Source organism: Phoca vitulina, unplaced genomic scaffold, assembly GCF_004348235.1.
Source record: "Phoca vitulina isolate PV1807 unplaced genomic scaffold, GSC_HSeal_1.0 scaffold23, whole genome shotgun sequence".
NCBI classification, from domain to species: Eukaryota; Metazoa; Chordata; class Mammalia; order Carnivora; family Phocidae; genus Phoca; species Phoca vitulina.
Genome location: NW_022589726.1, coordinates 7,337,509 through 7,358,377, shown reverse-complemented (window position 1 = coordinate 7,358,377; position 20,869 = coordinate 7,337,509). Strand labels below are relative to the sequence as shown.

The window sequence follows — 20,869 nt, the reverse complement described above, 5'->3', positions numbered from 1 at the left end:
TAAGGTGAGCAAGCCGCCCAAGAGTCTGGGATTGCAGCCCTCACACTCGGATTCCAGAATCCTTATTCTTGACTACCAGGCTGGATTGCTTCCCAGTCAAGTATTCGGTTGAAACATATAAAATTGACTTTTTAGGAGATTTAAAAAAAAAAACCCTAATATGTAAGCCAATGTGGATTATCCATATTATGGTTTATTTCAGTTAAATCTCTTTTTAAAATGGAAAGTTTTTGACTACTGGCTTTGTTGGTGTCATGGGACATCCTTTATTTTATGGCACTTAACTCACCGAAAGCATTTCTCTGTTTGTCCACTGTAAGTGACAGCACCCAGTGATTATTTTCTTGCAGTGGTGACCATCCATCTATGGTTTTTTACCTACTTAGACAAGTTATTGGCTTTGTTCACATCTATTTTTTATATTCATTTTTCATGGGATCAGTGGGAAACACGTTGGAGGAAAATACTTAATCACTACAATAGGGAGATAATGGTTTGAGCTTTGGCCACTACAGAAGTTCCAAACTGATCTAGAAAGAGTTCTGATGGAGGCACGGTTTCAAAGTATGGCTTGACTGCTTTGTTTAAAGTGAACTTCAAGGGGCGCCTGGGTGGCTCAGCCGGTTAAGTGTCTGCCGTCGGCTCAGGTCATGATCCCGGGGTCCTGGGATCGAGACCCACATAGGGCTCCCTGCTGAGCAGGGAGCCTTCTTCTCCCTCTCCCTGCCGCTCCCCCTGCTTGTACTCTCTCCCTGTCTAATAAAAAAATAAAAAATCTTAAAAAAAAAAGTGAACTTCAATTGAATTACTATGAAGCAATATAAAAATTAAAACATAAATATAAAAACTAAAATAAAGTTTAAAATAATTATTTTAAATTATCTAAGATTTGTTTTCACTTCAGGATTATCTATTGCCTATTCCCATTTTGCACAATTCATAGTATAGTTATAATCCCCTGCCCCATTATCAATGAGGTAACTGATACACATAAAACTTAGCGGGATATGTTCAAGGGTTTACTAGCTGATATTTAGTTAAGCCTTCTTCCTATATTAAACAAAAAACAGTTAAGGCAGTGTTCATGAATAAAAATGGCAAAAATAATAATTTCTATTGAACAATTATTAAGTGCTATGTTCTGTGTTAAGTGCCATATAAGCATTAATCATTATAATCCCCTTATTTTATAGAAGAATAAATATCTGATAAGACAGATTAAGTAACTTGTCCAAAGTCTTAGTTTGAATTTTTCTCTTTTGTTAAAACTGTACATTTTTCAGTGCTAAAGTTGAACCTAAATAACTGCTAGCTAACGGGGAGAATGCCAAGTATAGTTTTCATTTCCATTTCAACTGTAATCATTTCTCATTTTAGCTAATCTTCTACATTTATTAGGGTTATAGTATGCTGTAACTTTTAATACTGGACGTAAATTTCATATGCAGGAAACTTGCTCCAATAATACTTTTTTGCGTTGTAACATTTACAATCAAGCAATCAGAGATCATTTAAGCTAGTAAATGAATCTTCTTTGTGATACAAGTATAAGTAAGACTTTAATTTATAGATTTGCCAATCATTCTTTCTTGTTGAGGGCTTTAATTTCCTTTTGGCTTATAAATTCAACCCATTTCCTTTCTGGAGTTATAATTTCAAGGGCTACACCTGCCTGAAGCTAGGTTAGAAAAAGTTTCTAGGCTATTGCAACATAACTTCTATGCTCATAGATGTTGTTTTCATTTTAGATAACTCAACTTCTGGGTGAAAACCCAATCTCATTGTGTTACTTTTTACATCACCCTTGTTTTACCTGCTATAAAAGAAGCTATTAGAAGAATAGCTGCTTCTTTAAAAGAGAAATATCAAAATGCAAAGTGAAGAAGGCGTATGAGCCAAACATGCTTTCAAAAGCAAGGGTATGTTCAAGAATTGTGAATTGAGCTCATTATCCAGTCGGGCCCCTTCTGCTAATCATTCTAGGTACAGGAAGTGGTAAAAGTTTAAATAAGCCAGCTGATACTTAAGCATTTTACTCTTTTTGAAAGTTGCCTAAAAAGGAATCAATTGCTAATGTCTTAATTTATTTAAGTTTTATAGCATTATCCATCTCCAGGCCCTTCACCTGTGCTCTGAAGTTTCAATTCATGCCAGGTAATACTATATTTATAAATTCAAACTAATATTTTCCTTCATAATTCTCTTTGCAGATTCACAAACATTAGAATCACATCAAATATCCACACATGCAATTGAGAAGCAAAATAATACAAAGATGAGTATTCGTTTTAGAATTGCAATTTCACCCACTTATGCCATTCACATTCCTTATGGTGACTTGGGGACCTCATATGACATCAAAATAAAAATGAGACTTGTGCCACTCTATTTTTTACAGCTCAGAAAATTTAAAAGAACATAAAAGGAAACAGTCCAGGACCTCCTAGACCAAAGTGTGAATATTGTCAGCAAATTCATGGCTTTGATTAAAGAACTCACCAGGAGTCCGGCTATTATGTTCCATCTCGCCACAACTCCCAGAATTCACACTAAGTTAATATGGAATCAGGATTTGCAATTAACAGTAAAGTACTGTGTAATATTTTGGCTGCTTTTCACACAGACTGGCCTTTTTCACCAGCTGCATTGTCATCTACTTTAAGGGCAAAATGAAACAAAATAAAATAAAATTTCCTCTTATGTTCCTCTTCACGATCAAATTAATTGCTATACCAGGTACAAATGAAAACATGCCAAAGAAACCTTTCTAAAGCAGCTCCGAGAATGAGATGCGCCACTGCTGGGGGGCTTAGCTCCCTCCCCAGCGACTCGGTGGCAAACAGTCCAGTCAAAGGTTAGCAGGGAGCGATGGCGGAAGCCACAAGTCAGTAAGCTCGGGGTGGGGGTGGAAGTGGGGAAATAAATACTTTCAACTGCGCTGAATAAAATCAAATTGCTATCCGGACGGCAAGGGGGCAGGGAAGGCAGCTTCACAAGCAAAAATATAAACATAAAGGGTAGCTACCAAGAGAGTCATGTTTCTCAAAGACACACGCCTGTCAGCTTTCTCCTGTGGAAAGGGGTTAAAGCTTTTAAATGAACTGATGTGATAAATGCAAACTCAAAAGGACCAAAAAAAAAAAAAAAAAATGAATGTAGAAACAATAAAAGTAAGTAGCAGGACCGAGGCTACCTCGAGTTCTCTCAGAATTCCCGACTGTCCACAGGTTTCCAAATCCTCCAGTGCTTGGGACCAGAAGTTCTCCTCTTGTTCAGCCTCCGAATTGTCGGGAGCCCCTGTGAAACTGTCATCAAAAAGCACAGTCTGGGTTGAGAACTTGCCAGACATAATCCAGAATCTCTCTCTTTCCTCTCACGCACACCCAAAAAATGGGAGATTCTTTTGGGATCTGGCTTTCTTCCAACTGTAACCTCCAAGTGAGGCTGCTTTCGGAAATGCAAAGTATCTCCAGGAACAGAGGGAAGGACCACGGTCTTACTAACTGAATTTGAGTTTTCACGGCTACTGTAGAATGAACCGCATCAGCATGGCGCCATGGGGGAATATCTTTCAGCTGCTCTGCCTGGTGAACGAGAAGTCAAACTTCCAAGAGAAAAATGTTTTCTCACTTATAAATATCAGTAGAGATCATTTAAGGGCTATCAGTTTTTATGAATTTCCTTAAAATATTTTGGTAAGGAACAAAATGCTAAAATATATCTCAATTCAAACTATGGGATCCTTGATGTATCTTTTTTTTTTTAATGTAAATTAACGTGAAGCAAACTTTTAAAGGAAAAAAGAGAGGACACTAGTCAGAGAGTGAGGACAGCGTTTACAGATACAGATCTTCCCATGTGCTACTATTGTTTTCATCAGGGGAAACTGAGCTCTTGCCTTGCCGTGGGGTGATGCCATGCTCCTGCTGGGCAGGCACGGGTCTCTGAACCCTGCCAGGGGCCGGTGTGGGGGTTCCTGTCATGCTCCCGATGCTAGCAATATGTGTCACCGGAAGTAGACAGATTCAGATCTGGGCTAATGGCCGCAAAGCAGTTTGGACAGGCAGCCGTTGATGAAAACCTTACCCACTGACTGTGGACCGGTCCCAGTCTTCATTACTCAGCCCCACGTCTGGGTAAGTCTGGCTTCGTGGCTTAGTGACTGGGGACAGGCTGCCTCTCTGCTTCGGACCCCTCCACTCGTAAGTGTTGAAGCTGTAGCCTGAGGCCTGAAAGCCAGAGCCTGAAACAAAAATCAGGTGTCACCTTCTGTTTCTGAGAAGGACTGGAGAGGGTCTGTTTGGTAATTTGTCTTTTTCTGCGGTTTCTATTAGTTCACTCAAGGCAGCTGATGTTAACTGAATTTGGGATCAGAAAGGCCATAGGATAACACTCAAGTCTTATAGGCAAAACACATTCACACGCATTATGTTAACTGATTCCAACAACAGCTCTGAGGTAAGATCTTTAGACCCAAGCAGGAGAGCCCACTGTGTTGGACCTGTTTTTATTAGGGCTCTGGGCAAGAAATCTGCTGGGCCAGGGGGAGGTGCCCCCAAGACCTGTATCCAACTCTTTCTAGAGCAAGTTCTAGAAAGTCAGAACGCTGAACTTCCTGCCCAGATAGCCTGTGTCCACCTACAGGATGCGTGAGGGCTTCTTACCCAAGTCTGTCTTTTTGAGAGTGGAATTTGCCACCAGATGTGGGTTCCAGGCCCAAGGAGTGGCTAAGCAGCTGCTGGTTGCAGGGGTGTGGATGGAGCTTGGCTCTGCGGGGCTGGGGCCCACAAATGTTAGGGATGGGCCCGAGGATGACTTAATCACAATGAGAAATGACATTGTTAGCAAAAAGAGGGGTGGAATAAGAATGGTGACAGCAGTAACAATAGGGATCACAGAGTGGGTACTTATGTACCTGAAACTTCATTAAGCGCTTGATTTGCATCGCCTTCTTTATTCTTCATAACCTTCTTCAAAGGTAGTACTATTATTATTTGCATTTTACATATGAGCATACTAAAGGCTTAGAACAGTGGTTCAAGTATGTAGGGGTATCTGCAAACTCTCCCCGGGGGTTCCAGTCATAACCTTAGGAGAATCAGTTCTTAGACCCTCAGGGTCCTTAAGCACGTCTTCCCAAAATCAAACCCACCGAAAAGAACCAAGGGTCCAAGATCTGTTGGCTCTCCCTTCTCACTACCCCCTTCACAGTTGTTTTTCTGTCACTTTACAAATGACACATTTCTTACGCATCTCAAACCTTTTGAAGGACCTTGGCTCTGGGACGCAAAAACCCCCAGTCGTCAAATCAAGGAATAATTTGGGAAAGCCCCGCTCCTGAGAGAAGGTCTCCGGGGAGCAGCGCCTTAATTCAACCAGGCACAGACTCCTGGTAAGGTTTCCCCTGCCCCCCAACCGCCTGTCTCTCTGCATCTCAGAGTTAGAATTCAAAACAGTTGTCGGGGTGGGAGGTAGGCACATTATTATGTTTATTTGAATTATAAAATGAAAACTGACTTCCTTTCTGACAGGGAGTTCAGTCCGATTAGCTTGATAGGTGAGGCAGGGTGGAATGGCTTTGGCAATTGGGTTATAAAGTGGACATTTTCCACAAATTTGAGCTAAATCCATGGTTCCCGATTTTGACAAAAATATGTTAAGGCATATTAATGACCAGCTAGAAATTATAGTCTTTGCAAGTATTTAAATTTGGGGAGAAAAAAATGAGATGACAACTTTAAATGTGTGACGGGGTATGCGGTTTTTCAAAATTCTTTTGGGAGGTTTATTTATTTATTTTTTTAAATTTTTTATTTATTCATTTGTCAGAGAGAGAGAGAGAGAGAGAGAGCACAGCAGAGGGAGAAGCAGGCTCTCTGCTGAGCAAGGAGCCTGATGCGGGGCTCGATCCCAGGACCCTGAGATCATGACCCGAGCCGAAGGCAGACGCTTAACCGACTAAGCCACCCAGGCGTCCCCTTTTGGGAGGTTTAAATAGGAGAGCAGGGGCTTTCGGGCAGGTCTGACTCTACAGCGTGTGCTATAATCATGATACATGGCTCCATCCACCATTTCGGGTTGTGACCCACTGTATGTGTGTGTGTGTGTGTGTGTGTCTGTATGTGCTTACGTGTGTGTACCAGGTTGCAATATAATATGTATTTCTTACTGTGTTTAAAATCTATTAAGACAAAAACCAAACAAAAAACCCCCAAAAAACCAAAATAGTTAATACAGCAAACAGGCCTTGGCTGCCATTTTCACATACAATGAAACGAGCATATCACATAAGATGACTGTCACCACGGCATCCCTGTTTCGTCTTACTCACTTTCCCTCCACTTATTAGAACCTATAATGTCATCCTTACTAATAGAGTGCAGAGGAAGCAGGATGCCCAAAGGATAATGCTCTTATCAAAAGGACTTGATCTCAAGAATGCAGGGGAATGCCCACAGCTGCAAGAACCTTCTATGAACGTTCTGTTTTAGGATACCAAGTATTAGGAGTCCTTGGCGCAGAGAAAATATTTACAGTTTGATATCTCATTTTCTTCCTGGGTAATAACAGAAGTATGGGTAGCCATTTGGGAGAAATTTTGTGTGATCAATGTGCTGTTCTCTGTTGAAAGCGCTGAATTAAGGAAACGCACGGGTCTCTTCTTGAAGGGGAGTGCTGCAAATCACTGCATTTCTCCTGACTTTCTCTTACAGGTTATCCATTTTCTCCTTCCCAACCAGAGAAACCAACCCCCCAAATAAGTGAAGTCTCCCTTTTCGTGATACAAAAAGAGGTAGGGGAAGCCTCACTTGCCTTAACTAGCTTTCAACTTGTGAAGAGCCAAATGCCAAATGGTGGTGTCCTCTGGACAGTATCCTTTTCTGATAAGCATTAACCTGTTTGATCGATCAGTTCCCTGGGGAAATTCCAACATGTTTTAAACTGGACAGATTAACTTTCTGATTTTCCTTCCAACTGTTGTTTGCAAGTAGTTCTTGGTGATTGGGCAAGAGTGTAAGGATGGCCTTGAGCAGATGGGCAGCATTGTTCGTTACTCGGGAAACACCTCTTTCGGAAAAGCGTGTCTGCCTACACCTAGGGTGCCTTGTGTTAGTAAGCAATATTAAATGATTATTGCATTACAACAAAGCAGGGCATGAAGAGGGGATAAAATTCAAATATCCTTGGGTTAGGTATAGGCTCAAAAGACCTGGGTCCATGCTGTGCTGGCACAGGGACCGAGTAAGAAACATGGGTCCAAATCCCAGCTTTGCCACTTCCTTGCTCTGTAGCCTCAGCCAACTCGCCTCAGTGTAAGATAGGGATAACCATACATATGTGCCTCACCAGCTTGACATGAGGACTGAGAATAACATACACAAACTCTCAAACATAATGAGGTTTTAATAAATACAGATGCCCATCACTTTTATTATGTGCTAAGCCATTCAACTTCTCAAGATCTCAGTTTTCTTCTCTTTCATGCTGCCTGGAATGTAGGTGAAATAACTGGTACCCTGGTAACCAAGTGCTAGGCATAATAAAGAAGAAAAATTTAAGAGCACGGGTCTTTGAGGACACTGTGGAGTTATATGCCAGCTCTGAAATGCCTACTTTTATTTTTATTTTATTTTATTTTTTTAAAGATTTTATTTATTTGACAGAGAGAGACACAGCCAGAGAGGGAACACAAGCAGGGGGAGTGGGGGAGGGAGAAGCAGGCTTCCCGCTGAGCAGGGAGCCTGATGCGGGGCTCGATCCCAGGACCCCGGGATCATGACCTGAGCCGAAGGCAGACGCTTAACGACTGAGCCACCCAGGCGCCCCTGAAATGCCTACTTTTAAAAAATGATTTAAGTCACTGTAATATTAGGGTATTCAGTTCTATTCAGCTAAATCAATCCAACTGATATGCTGGGTTACAGTTAGTTTTGTAGATCTGACTTCCCTCTCATTCAAATCCCAACATCTAGACTTGGGTTAGGAGTAGGGAGATAGCAACTGATTCTGGCTGCATGTCCATCCCAGCTTTTCTAGCAAAACAAAACAAAACAAAAAACCCTCCCCTCCAAAAACCAAAAAGAGTTGATATTTTAATCCATAGCTGACTCCATTTCTACTTCTCCACTGATTTAGAATGGATAAAGGTGGGGATTGATGAACATATTAACATATTGATTAACCTACCTAGTGCTGTGCGGTACCAAAGAGCAAAGCTTGCTTGGCGAGTAGTGACAAGCTCAAGATGTGTAGAGTAAAAGGTACTACAAGGAACTGTCAGGAGATGAGATTGATGAGTGGTTGGGAGCTAGATTACAAAGAACTCTGGTTTAAACTGAGTACCGTTATCCTAAAACAACAGAGAACCATCAAGAGGGTTTTTGTTTGTTTGTTTTTTAAGGGAGGGGCAAGATTAGATATAGTTTATTTTTTTTAAAAGATCATTGATAGTAATATACTCAAAGTAAGGAGATGGTGAGGAAGTAAATATTTCAGGCCTGATGAAGGTTTTATAACAAAGGTGTGGTGTCTAAATGTGGTGTCTGGGAGGGCCTCCAAATGTAGGGTGACAATTGGGTGGAGGCAGACAGTGTGGGCAGTGAAAGGATTCACCTGAGGCAGAACAAAGGATATAGAAGTTTATTGAATACACAGCCAGAGAGCAGCGAGCAGGACAGGATGGGAGAGGTTTGCCCTGAGGCAGAGGGTGGGGGCTGCTTTTTTAAAGGGGGAAGGTGAGGAGGTGTGGCGACCTCTGGAATTCTCCTTTTTTTTGGTGACTGTGCCTGGGTATCTTAAGGTGGGTCCCCTGTTGGGCTGTCTGTATCCAGCCAGGGGGCGCTATGGGCCCTTTCTGCATTCTATCGCTCAAGCCTGTGTGCCTAAAAGTAGCCTCCACAACAGACAGTAGCAATGAATGGAGAGACAGGAGATATGTGAAGCTGGAGGTAGGAGAGGCTGGGTCCTAATGACACAGCGGGCCACCTGCCTCATCCAGGGTCTTTACTACAGTGGGAGAAAAATAACTAACTCATTTAAACAGCATCATTTGTATTTTCTTTCATATGTAAGTGAACTCAATCCCTAACCGATGTAGGTGGAGGATGATTGCATAATTTAAAATAGGGAATGTCTTTTGACAAAATACAACATCCTTTCCTGATTAAAACTCTCCAGGGTATAGGGATAGAAGGAACATTCCTCAAGCTCATAAAATCCATCTATGAAAAACCCACAGCGAATATCATCCTCAATGGGGAAAAGCTGAGAGCCTTTCCCTTAAGATCAGGAACACGTCAAGGGTGCCCACTCTCACCACTGTTGTTCAACATAGTACTAGAAGTCCTAGCAACAGCAATCAGACAACAAAAAGAAATAAAGGTATTCAAATTGGCAAAGAAGAAGTCAAACTCTCTCTTCGCAGACGACATGATACTTTCTGTGGAAAACCCAAAAGACTCCACCCCCAAATTACTAGAACTCATCCAGCCATTCAGTAATGTGGCAGGATACAAAATCAATGCACAGAAATCAGTTGCTTTCTTATACACTAACAACGCAACTGTAGAAAGAGAAATTAAAGAAACGATTCCATTTACAATAGCACCGAAAACCATAAGATACCTCGGAATAAACCTAACCAAAGAGGTAAAGGATCTATACTCTAGGAACTACAGAACACTCATGAAAGAAATCGAAGAAGACACAAAAAGATGGAAAAATATTCCATGCTCATGGATCGGAAGAATAAACATTGTTAAAATGTCTATGCTACCCAGAGCAATCTATACCTTCAATGCCATCCCGATCAAAATTCCAATGACATTTTTCAAAGTGCTGGAACAAACAATCCTAAAATTTGTATGGAATCAGAAAAGACCCCGAATCGCCAAGGAGATGTTGAAAAAGAAAAACAAAGCTGGGGGCATCACGTTGCCCGATTTCAAGCTATATTACAAAGCAGTGATCACCAAGACAGCATGGTACCGGCACAAAAACAGACATACAGACCAATGGAACAGAATAGAGAACCCAGATATGGACCCTCAACTCTATGGTCAAATAATCTTTGACAAAGCAGGAAAAAACATGCAATGGAAAAAAGACAGTCTCTTCAATAAATGATGCTGGGAAAATTGGACAGCCACATGCAGAAGAATGAAACTCGACCATTCTCTAACACCATTCACAAAGATAAACTCAAAGTGGATGAAAGACCTCAATGTGAGACAGGAATCCATCCAAATCCTAGAGGAGAACATAGGCAGTAACCTCTTTGACATCGGCCACAGCAACTTCTTTCAACATACATCTCCAAAAGCTAGTGAAACAAAAGCAAAAATGAACTTTTGGGACTTCATCAAGATAAAAAGCTTCTGCACAGCAAAGGAAACAGTCAACAAAACAAAGAGGCAACCCACAGAATGGGAGAAGATATTTGCAAATGACACTACAGATAAAGGGCTGGTATCCAAGATCTATAAAGAACTTCTCAAACTCAACACCCAAAAAACAAATAATCAAGTCAAAAAGTGGGCAGGAGATATGAAAAGACACTTCTCTGAAGAAGACATACAAATGGTTAACAGACACATGAAAAAATGTTCATCATCATCAGCCATCAGGGAAATTCAAATCAAAACCACACTGAGATACCACCTTACACCAGTTAGAATGGCAAAAATGGACAGGGAAAGAAACAACAAATGTTGGAGAGGTTGTGGAGAAAGGGGAACCCTCTTACACTGTTGGTGGGAATGCAAGTTGGTACAGCCACTTTGGAAAACAGTGTGGAGGTTCCTCAAAAACTTAAAAATAGAGCTACCCTATGACCCAGCAATTGCACTTTTGGGTATTTACCCCAAAGACACAGATGTAGTGAAAAGAAGGGCCATATGCACCCCAAATGTTCATAGCAGCAATGTCCGCAATAGCCAAACTGTGGAAAGAGCCGAGATGCCCTTCAACAGATGAATGGATAAAGAAGATGTGGTCCATATATACAATGGAATATTACTCAGCCATCAGAAAAGATGAATACCCAACTTTTACATCAACATGGATGGGACTGGAGGATATTATCCTAAGTGAAATAAGTCAAGCAGAGAAAGTCAATTATCATATGGTTTCACTTATTTGTGGAACATAAGGAATAACATGGAGGACATTAGGAGAAGGAAGGGAAAAATGGGGGGGGGGAATTGGAGGGAGAGATGAACCATGAGAGACTATGGACCTGAGAAACAAACAGGGTTTTAGAGGGGAGGGGTGAGGGGGGATTGGTTAGCCCAGTGATGGGTATTAAGGAGGGCACGTACTGCATGGAGCACTGGGTGTTATAGGAAAACAATGGATCGTGGATCACTACATCAAAAACTAATGATGAGGGGCGCCTGGGTGGCTCAGTCATTAAGCGGCTGCCTTCGGCTCAGGTCATGATCCCAGGGTCCTGGGATCGAGCCCCGCATCAGGATCCCTGCTCGGCAGAGAGCCTCCTTCTCCCTCTACCACTCCCCCTGCTTGTGTTCCCTCTCTTGCTGTCTCTCTCTCCATCAAATAAATAAATAAATAAAATCTTTAAAAAAGAAAAAACTAATGATGTAATGTATGGTGACTAACATAACATAATAAAATTTAAAAAATAAATAAATAAAATAAAACAGGGAATGTCTGATGGAAATTAAGTAAAGACAAGCTTCTTGCCACAGTTGAGAAGTTCAGAGCCCTGAGGAATATCCCTTTACACAGGGAGTCAAACTTAAAAGCCATAGGAGGAATGGAATGAGTGAGGCAGCCCACGTGTAAGAAAAACCAACTGCCAGAAATATAATTATATAATTGTTTCTACTGAATGATGGTGTGAGCACATAAAATTAAATTAAAATGCAGGGATATGCAAGAAATATTCAAAGTGTTTGGATGAGAATGCGGTTTCAAAATGGCAGAGCAAAATGGTTCTCTACCTTCTCTAGAAATCACCTCAAAACAGAAAGGGTTGATTTTAAATTTAAGCTAGATTTTAAATTCAAAATTGATAAAAGAACACATTGAAAGATAGATGTAATTTTAAAAAATGTATTTCCTAAGTAATTACTCCTTTTATTTAGAATTAGAAATCTTCCTTTCTTTTTTCCTCCCTCTTTCTTTTCTTCCTTCTTTCAATCTAGGTTTCAATATCTGTTTTTATCCTTTGTATCATAATGTGAGGTATGTTATGGACTGAATTATATCTGCACCTAAGTTCATATATTGATGCTTTAGCCATCAATGTGACTGTATTTAAAGATAGAGCCTTTAAAGGGGTAATTAAGGTTAAATGAGGTTATAAGCTGGGGCCATAGTTTAATCTGATTGGTGTCCTTATAAGAAGAGAAAATTTGGACACACACAAGAGATACCAAGGATGAGCACACATAGAAGAAAGGCCATGTGAGGAAGGGAGAAGGCAACCATTTGCAAACCAAGGAAATAGACCTCAGGAGAAACCACGCCTGATACCTTGATCTTGGATTTCTAGCCTTTTAGACAGTGGAAAATGAATTTCTATTTTGTTCAGGCCACCTAGTCTCTGCTATTTTGTTATAGCAGCCAAAGCACACTGATACAAGGTATAAAATTCAGTCTAGATTCCTTTCACTGAGAGTAATGTTTAGTTTTATGCATTAGTGTCATGGAAAATAGGTCTTCACAAATGTTGGCACTTCAAATAGCATACGGAATCTTGGTACTATGCTTTTTATTTTGAGGGTAACCATACTTCAGATACTTGTAAAATTCTCATATTCCAACAGTGTACTATTTGGTTTTCAGTACTACAATATTGGGCAGATTAATATCTTACATTTGTAGCTCTTAATTCACACTCAGTATTAATTTTAAAAAGCGAAGTAAATAATGTTGGTTCATATCCATAAAATTTGGAATCACAGAATGGTTTTGGAATTCAGTCTTCAACTCTACAGTTTTGGGACTGTAGCTCCTGCCATTACTTTCATTTTTGGAATGCAATTTTAGTATAGGAAAGCGAGCCAGATAATTCCCTGCCAAATTTGTTTCCTAAAAATCTAGTTTTGTTAAGAATGAGAAAATCACATCATGCATTTATGTAGCTATTTGTAATTGTTCTAGCCAAGAAATATTCAAAGTGTTTGGATGAGAATGTGGTTTTAAAATGGCAGAGCAAAATGGTTCTCTACCTTCTCTAGAAATCACCTCAAAACAGAAAGGGTTGACAAATAACATAAACTACATCTTCAGCAAAACTAGAATCTCAAACCATAAATACATAAAAAAAAGTTATCAAATTCCATGAATCAAACAGGGCGTGGAAGGTGGTGATAAGAAGCTAAGAGGAGACACCTATTACCAGTGATTTCAGAGAGGGCCCAGTCTTCCAAAGCAGGGGCCATGGCAAAGAGCAAAACAACAATGCTTTGTTTGGAACACTAGAATGGATTATATAGGCTGGTGGCAGGAATTTCCCCAGAATCAGTGCACCAGGGTAAAGCCAGGGAGGTGGGTGGAAAGACAACACCTACAGATACACCACTAACTGCAGGAAGCAATCTATCAGTGAGGCAGGCTAGCAGAGAGGAATTCTGTATTGTTGGTAGCCTATAGTTGCCAATCTCTGGGCTGAGTAAGAATGCACTCATTACAGGTTACTGTGAACTGTGGGGTAATTTTTGCTAGCCTGGAGCACAACTTGGGCTCTTCTGTCTCAGACCTTCTTTCAGACTTCCAATATAGAAAGAAGTCATCTCATTCAAAGATGAGCAATAATTCAAAAGGAACTGGCATAAGATGTATACCAAGTTAATATTAAAAAAAAAAAAAAGGAGAGAAGGAACAGAAAAACAAAGCAATAGCTGATGAAGGATACTTATGAGTACAAGACTGCCATGCAGTAAATGATAAATATGACCAAATAGATCATCACAAAATGTTAAAAATCCACACTGAAGCCATCATCTCTATAAAGCAAGAGATCAAAGCAGAGATATAAGAGCTCACGGAAAACTGGCAAACCAAAATGATAGAAGGAGATAAAACATGAGCTTGTAGAGAGCAGAAGAGATATTAATGAGAAAATGCTCAGTGTTCTGCTCTGTGTTACTCTCTTTATGTACTATGCTGTGTTCCCTAAATACATTAAAGGGAAGTTGGGCTCTTTGACTGTACATGTTGGTGTCTCTTTTTTTCCCCTAATTTTTTATTTAAATTCTAGTGTAATATTAGTTTCAGGTGTACAAATAGTGATTCAACACTTCCATAATGTTGGTCTCTTCTCAGCCATCAAAATCTTCATGAAAACTACAAGGAAGCATGGAAATAGATGAATTATGCAGCGAATTCTAGTTATAAACAGAAAATCTAAGAATGGAGTAAAGTTAATCAGATTAAAAGCAAAAATTTATTTTAGAAAACAAGAATAAAACTGATAAATAAATGCAAGGGTCATTTCTTTGGAAAAATGCCAAATAAAAATAAACCATTACCAGTATACTCATGGGAAAAAAGAATAAAAACACAAATGTACCAAATATGGAACAATATTGGGGATATAAATCTAGAAACCAAGAAAATAAAAACAATCAAACAAATTTCTTAACTGTGTGCAAATACATTTGAAAACCTGTATGAAACAGATTTTTTTTTTAAAGATTTTATTTATTTATTTGACAGAGAGAGACACAGCGAGAGAGGGAACACCAGCAGGGGGAGTGGGAGAGGGAGAAGCAGGCTTCCCACAAAGCAGAGAGCCCGATGTCGGGCTCAATCCCAGGACCCTGGGACCATGACCTGAGCCGAAGGCAGATGCTTCGATGACTGAGCCACCCAGGCGCCCCGAAACAGATTTTTTTTCCTGAGAAAATACAAATGATAAAAATGACCTCAAAATGGATCCAGCAATCCCACTTCTGCATACATATCCAAAGGAAATATAGTAGGTATCGTGAAGAGATATAACTGTGGCATTACTCACAGTAGTCAAGATACGGAAACAACCTAAGTATCCATTGACAGATGAATGAATAAAGAAATGTAGTATATATACACAACAGAAAATTATTCAGCCATAAACATGAAGGAAATCCTATTTGCAAGGACATGGATGAACCTGGACAATATTATGCTAAGTGAAATAAGTGAGAGACAGAAAAACAAATACTATATTAGCTCACCTATATGTAAAACCTAAATTAAAAAAAAAAAAGTCAAACCCAACTCTTAGAAACAGAAAATAGAATATGTTTGCCAGGGGTTGGGGAGTGGGAGAAATGGAGAGATGTTGGTCTAATGGCATAAAGTTTCATTTATAAGATGAATGAGTTCTGGGAATCTAAAGTAGAGCATGGTGACTATAGTTAAAAATAATATTGTACTGTATACTTGAAAAGTGCTAATAAAGTAGATCTTAAGCATTCTCACCACACACACACAAATGGTAACTATGTAAGTTGATGGGTGTGCTCATCAACTTGATGGTGGTAATCATTTCACAATATGTGCGCATATCAAGATCATCACATTGTACACGTTAAATATACACAATTTTATTTGTCAATTATACCTCAATAAAGCTGAAAAAAGTACACTCAAAAGAGAGAAATATCTAAAGATTAATGTGGGATAAGACAGAAAACATAGCTACCTGAGTTGAGTCAGGAATTACAGACCAAAAGAGCTACACCATCCATGAGAATGACAGACTCTAGGTACCAGCAAGTTATCATTCTCCCCTTGTATTGACTGACCTTTGCTAAATCCAGGGAAAGGGTTTTCTGAGTTAGAAAGAGGAATAAAGGGGCCCCTGGGTGGCTCAGTCGGTTAAGTGTCTGCCTTCAGCTCAGGTTGTGATCTTGGGGCCCTGGGATTGAGTCCTGCATTGGGCTCCCTGCTCCACAGGGAGCCTGCTTCTCCCTCTGCCTCTGCTTCTCTCTCTCTCTCTGTCCCCCATGAGTAAATAAATAAAATCTTAAAAAAATAATAGAAAGAGGAATAAATAAGACAGAAGGGGGCCAAAGCATAAGATTTTGATAAGGCAGAAGGGCATGAATATAAGGGTCAGGAGAATGAGAAGTGGAAGAAGCTGACCCAGAGGCAGACTAGAAAAGTTTTTCATCCTAGAGCTGCACAGTAGAATTGAGAGTCATCCCACTGTGAGACTTCTGTAAACATACCCCTTTCCCCCCAGCTTTGATCACTCTATCCTATTTCTCTCTGCATTAACTAATACTTTGTACTGTAGGACTTGTTAATTGCCTGGTCCTTCAGCTGGGTTACCTCTTCCATGAGAATAGAGACCACAAATCTTTTGCCGATCATTGTATATCCACTGCATCTTGGCCTAATATTGTGCCAGCCATTACATATTTGTTGAATGAAAGAATGGGGCAAATTTGACATTTTGGAGAAGCAGCAGAGAATAAGGAATGTGGCTGCAGAGACATTGGGCCCAAGGAGGAAGATGCGCATCATGGAGGTGTGATATCTTACTGGGAATGGGACAGCTATTGTGGACTGTAGGGTACAATAAGAATTTGCAAGGTCTTCCTGGTATATGGTAGAGAGTCTGCTGAGAGGCTGGAGGCACAGGTTGAAGAGATCACCTACATCTCACAACATAGTATTTAACAGGGAAAAAAGTGTGGTTCTGTGCCTTGCTTTTAAAGAGTCAACTTCACTCGCACAATCTGGAAAGACTTGGTTTAAGCTAATAACACAAGTAAAAGAAAAAAAAAAGCTAGACTTTGAGATCTTGGTAAGCAATAAACACAAAATGAGTGACAGACAGAATTCAACCATCACAATTCTATGTTGAGGTTGATAGGCTGCTTTCATATGTTCTAAAATTTTCAGCGATGAAGGTGACAGGCTTGAGTTGCTCTGGGCTGTCAGACTGTTGTGTAACCTTCCTTTCTGATGCTACACTTTAATAAGCAGAGAGTTAAACTTGAACACACTCAGAAGAGAGGCCCTCAGGATGATAAAGATACTCAAAAGTAAGTTTTATGTGAGGAACCTTTAAGGACCCGGGGCAATTTTGTTTGGAGAAGGAAAGACTTCAGAGGGGCATGAGAGCCGTCTTTGAGTTATCTGAAGGGCTGTCAAAAGGAAGAGGCTTTAGTCTAGTTCTGAATGACCTTGAGGGTAGAATGGAGACTAACAGGCAGGAGCCACAGGCAGACAGATCTCCACTCAATACAAGTGAGAACTTTGGGCTTCGGGCGCGGGTTGGGGAGATCTGCCTCAGCCCTCAGGGAGCGCCTGGTCACCATGGGCGCTCGGGTCCGCACACGAGCTGACTTCGAAATGCTCTGCTAACACTGAGATCCTGGGATCAACCAGCCTTTCGTCGTCCATGTTCCTTACGAGACCTGAGATGAGTGCTTGGGAAGCGCTGTTTTACAAATATGAAGTATTGTTCCTGCGTTTTCGTCTTGGAGGACGTGATTCGCTCACAATTGCCATCTTCTCTCTTTAACCTCATGAAGATTTCTAACTTATTGATGCCGAATTTAATATTATTATGACTACTAGTCTCTGTCTAGGAATTCAAATTTTCAAAAGCTTCATGAATAATAAATGGTTCTTCATTTTTTATTCATGTGGGAAAGGCTCTATATTTAGTATGCTAATCAGGGTCCTCATCCTATGGTGTAAAAGGACAGAGTAGCTAAGTTCTTTTTTTCAAATTATTTTTTTAGTTTTTAAATGTATTCATTCATTTTAAGTATTCTCTACACTCAACGTGGGGCTCGAACTCATGACCCCAAGATCAAGTGTAGCTCGCTCCACTGACTAAGCCAGACAGGCAGCCCTGAGAGTAGCTAAGTTCTTACAGATTACCTTATGGGCAGAACTCATTAAAATCAGTAACATCCTTACAAAAAAATCTGTGTAACAAGAGAGCCTCCATATTAAGAAACAATAAATAAGCAAGCACATTAATAAACAAACCTCGGAGTCTACTCTGATGGAATTTGACTTCTGTCCTTTATCAGAGACGTCTGGTGGCTCATCAACTCACGGGCAATGAGAAATCAAGAATTTGATCAATGAGAAATTAATACATAAGTTATCTGGTGGCATAGCTAATTTGTCACAAGGTATTACGACTTGGAAAAATTAATTGCCAGATAAATAAAATCTCCAATTCTATTTTGGGTCTTCAAACTATTTTCTCCACTGACCTCCACTATCATCTCTAACAAGTAACCACTCAACGATTTTGAAATATTCCTTTTCCTTGTCCTCCCCTCTTCATGGAACTTGACAGAGTGACCTAGGCAAAGGTAAGCTGAGAGAAGAAAACGAGCAGAACCAGGAAGAGAGCGAACTGGTTATAGACCCTCCTAAAAAGCAGTTAACTAAGTTACAAAGAAACCCCAGCACCCAAACATGTGTTCTCAACTCTTGGTTTATGTATTTTATTCTCTGACTAACTTAAATCAGAGCAGAAAAGGGATTTGGAGGCTGGAATTTATACCAGGCAAAAAAAGAGAAGGTAAACTCTCTGTGTGTGTGTGTGTGTGTGTGTGTGTGTGTGTGTGTGTGTGTATAGATTCCCTAAATTTATTTAATTCCCTATCACTTGATACTTTTCACTAATATTTAGACATTGTAAACAATGCCTAAAACAACATCTTTGTCTGTCTCTGATATAATTATTCCTTAGGATAAAGTCCTAGAAATGGAATTGCAAGGTCTAAGGGATTATGAGCATTTGTAAGGCTTTACGCCATCGTCTTTAAGGTATATCTGTTATATCTTGCTTCCAAATAAATTCCTTTGTGTAGCTAGTGGCCCACCTACAGCTTTCAGCACATGTGAAGATGGCCAGGACGCCCCAGTCAACACTCCTGCCCAGGAGCGCCTGGTTGGCTCAGTCGTTAAGCGTCTGCCTTCGGCTCAGGTCATGATCCCAGGGTCCTGGGATCGAGCCCCGCATCGGGCTCCCTGCTCAGCGGGAAGCCTGCTTCTCCCTCTCCCACTTCCCCTGCTTGTGTTCCCTCTCTCGCTGTCTCTCTCTCTGTCAAATAAATAAATAAAATCTTTAAAAAACAAAACGAAACACTCCTGCCCAGTCTGTCCACCTTCAGGTAGGCAAGTGGCTGTGGCTTGACCTGGAATTCAAATATTCTCTAGGCACTGCAGGGGCAATCTGGAACATCCTTTTCTTGAGGGATATTTTCACCAGAGATCCAGATGGGGGCAATCATATCTCAATCCCATATAGGAGAAATACAAAGAATTTTTGACACACTTCTCTTTTCATGCTACGTATCATTGGAAGGAAACAGATGTTTAAAAGAAGCTTTTAGTTTATGAGTCTGTATTCAGTCTAACACTTTTTGTGTGTTTACATTCTGTGAGTGAGGTTTAACTTCTAATGTAGGTTATACTTCACGTGAAGCTGATGCCCGTGAAGAAAAATCTACTATATACTTTTATATATTGTGGTCACAACTCTCGCACAGTGGGTATTCAGGAAACCTGTGTAAGTCTCTATTAAAAGTCAGGAGGAGGCAGGAATAAATGGGGCCACAAATCATCGGCGCATCTCTTAAAGCGCACCTTCAGCACTCCCCAATCCATCTTTGTGGAACGCCTGCTTAAAAAAGTAAGAATGGGGCCTGTCTTCAGTGAACCACTGTATTGTATGGTTTGCCTCATATTAATCTAAGCATGAAGGACAAGCTCTGAATTGAACACTCAGACATCAGTGGACCTAATGGGGGCTTGTTAGCGTTTGATGAATGTTCATGACTTATCGGTATTAAGGAGGAGAAAATGCAAGGCCACCATAGTCAGTGTGTTCCATCTGGTTGCCCTGAAGCAGACACAGGTAAAATAAACATAGATTTTTTTTTCCCCCAAAGAGCAGAAGATAGATCTTTGAGGAACACAGGCTTCGACAGGAAGCCCTCTGTTCCCCAGCGCCCGGACATACCTTGGTTCCCATAGCTGGCGTCTATTCCAGAGCTGTCCCATGAGTCCACCGCACTGTCCACGCTGGGCACAGTGGGCGGGTACGTGTCGGGGAGCTGGCCCGGCTTCTGTGCCGCAGACGGGTCCTCCTCCGCGTCTCCCAGGTCACTCAGGTGGCTAGCGATGGGGAATTTCTTGGGACTTGACGCTGACTGGGCTTTAAAGACAGAGGAAGGAGTTTAAGTCTGAGAGTACATTTCAATAAGAAGATATTCCAGTACTCTCTCTGGAGAGTCATTTCCCTAGAAAGACACACAGAGGGACAGAAATGGACTGAAAATCCGTAACGGTGGCTCTCGACCCACTCACCATCTGTCTGTTTCTTAATTTTCAAGGTGACAGTCTCTCCTGCCATCTGTAACAAATGAATGGCTTCACTCAGAGGCTTTCCTTTCAAGCTGCTGCTATTGATAGCCAGGATTCGGTCGCCTATGTGGATCGCGCCAGTTCTGAAACACCAAATAGTAATAGGAAAGGTAGAAAAACCCCTGTGTGCCACTGAATATAAATTCCCTGCCATGCTTTATATATTCATAGTAATAAAGGCTTGGCAATGGTCTCTAGAAGCCACTTCTTGCTCTCTCCTGGGCAATGTTACAAGATAACTGCATCTGTTGTGAATAACTTTTTAGTTTCAAGTAAAATTAGAAAAACTGTTTTAATTAGGATGTAAAATGGACCTGCATGCTTTTTAAATTCTGAGAAAGTTGAGTCATTTGGTAACCCTCTTAAAAGTCCCAAGGAAATAAACAATGTTGGACAATAAGAGCAGTGATATTCAGTATGGAGCATTCCTTCTTTTTACAGATCTAAAAGGTTGAACACAATCATTACCCCAGCTCACCAGAAGTGAGGCTCAGAGAGATGGGGACCT

General features: G+C 40.6%; 1 protein-coding gene across 11 annotated transcripts in view; it reads right to left on the bottom strand.

Annotated features, from left to right (window-relative positions):
* The window catches only part of GRIP1 (glutamate receptor interacting protein 1), a 659,234-nt gene that overhangs the window by 19,918 nt on the left and 618,447 nt on the right, over window positions 1-20,869 (bottom strand). For 9 of the 11 annotated variants that reach the window (XM_032420901.1, XM_032420895.1, XM_032420896.1 and 6 more), the window contains 5 exons: window positions 20,305-20,444; window positions 19,958-20,152; window positions 4,087-4,243; window positions 3,194-3,305; window positions 3,026-3,070 (listed from right to left, as the gene is read on the bottom strand). In XM_032420901.1, coding sequence (XP_032276792.1) covers window positions 3,026-3,070; window positions 3,194-3,305; window positions 4,087-4,243; window positions 19,958-20,152; window positions 20,305-20,444 — 649 coding nt within the window. The remainder of the gene's footprint in view (window positions 1-3,025; window positions 3,071-3,193; window positions 3,306-4,086; window positions 4,244-19,957; window positions 20,153-20,304; window positions 20,445-20,869) is intronic. The other 2 variants (XM_032420897.1, XM_032420904.1) reach the window with 1 other exon arrangement.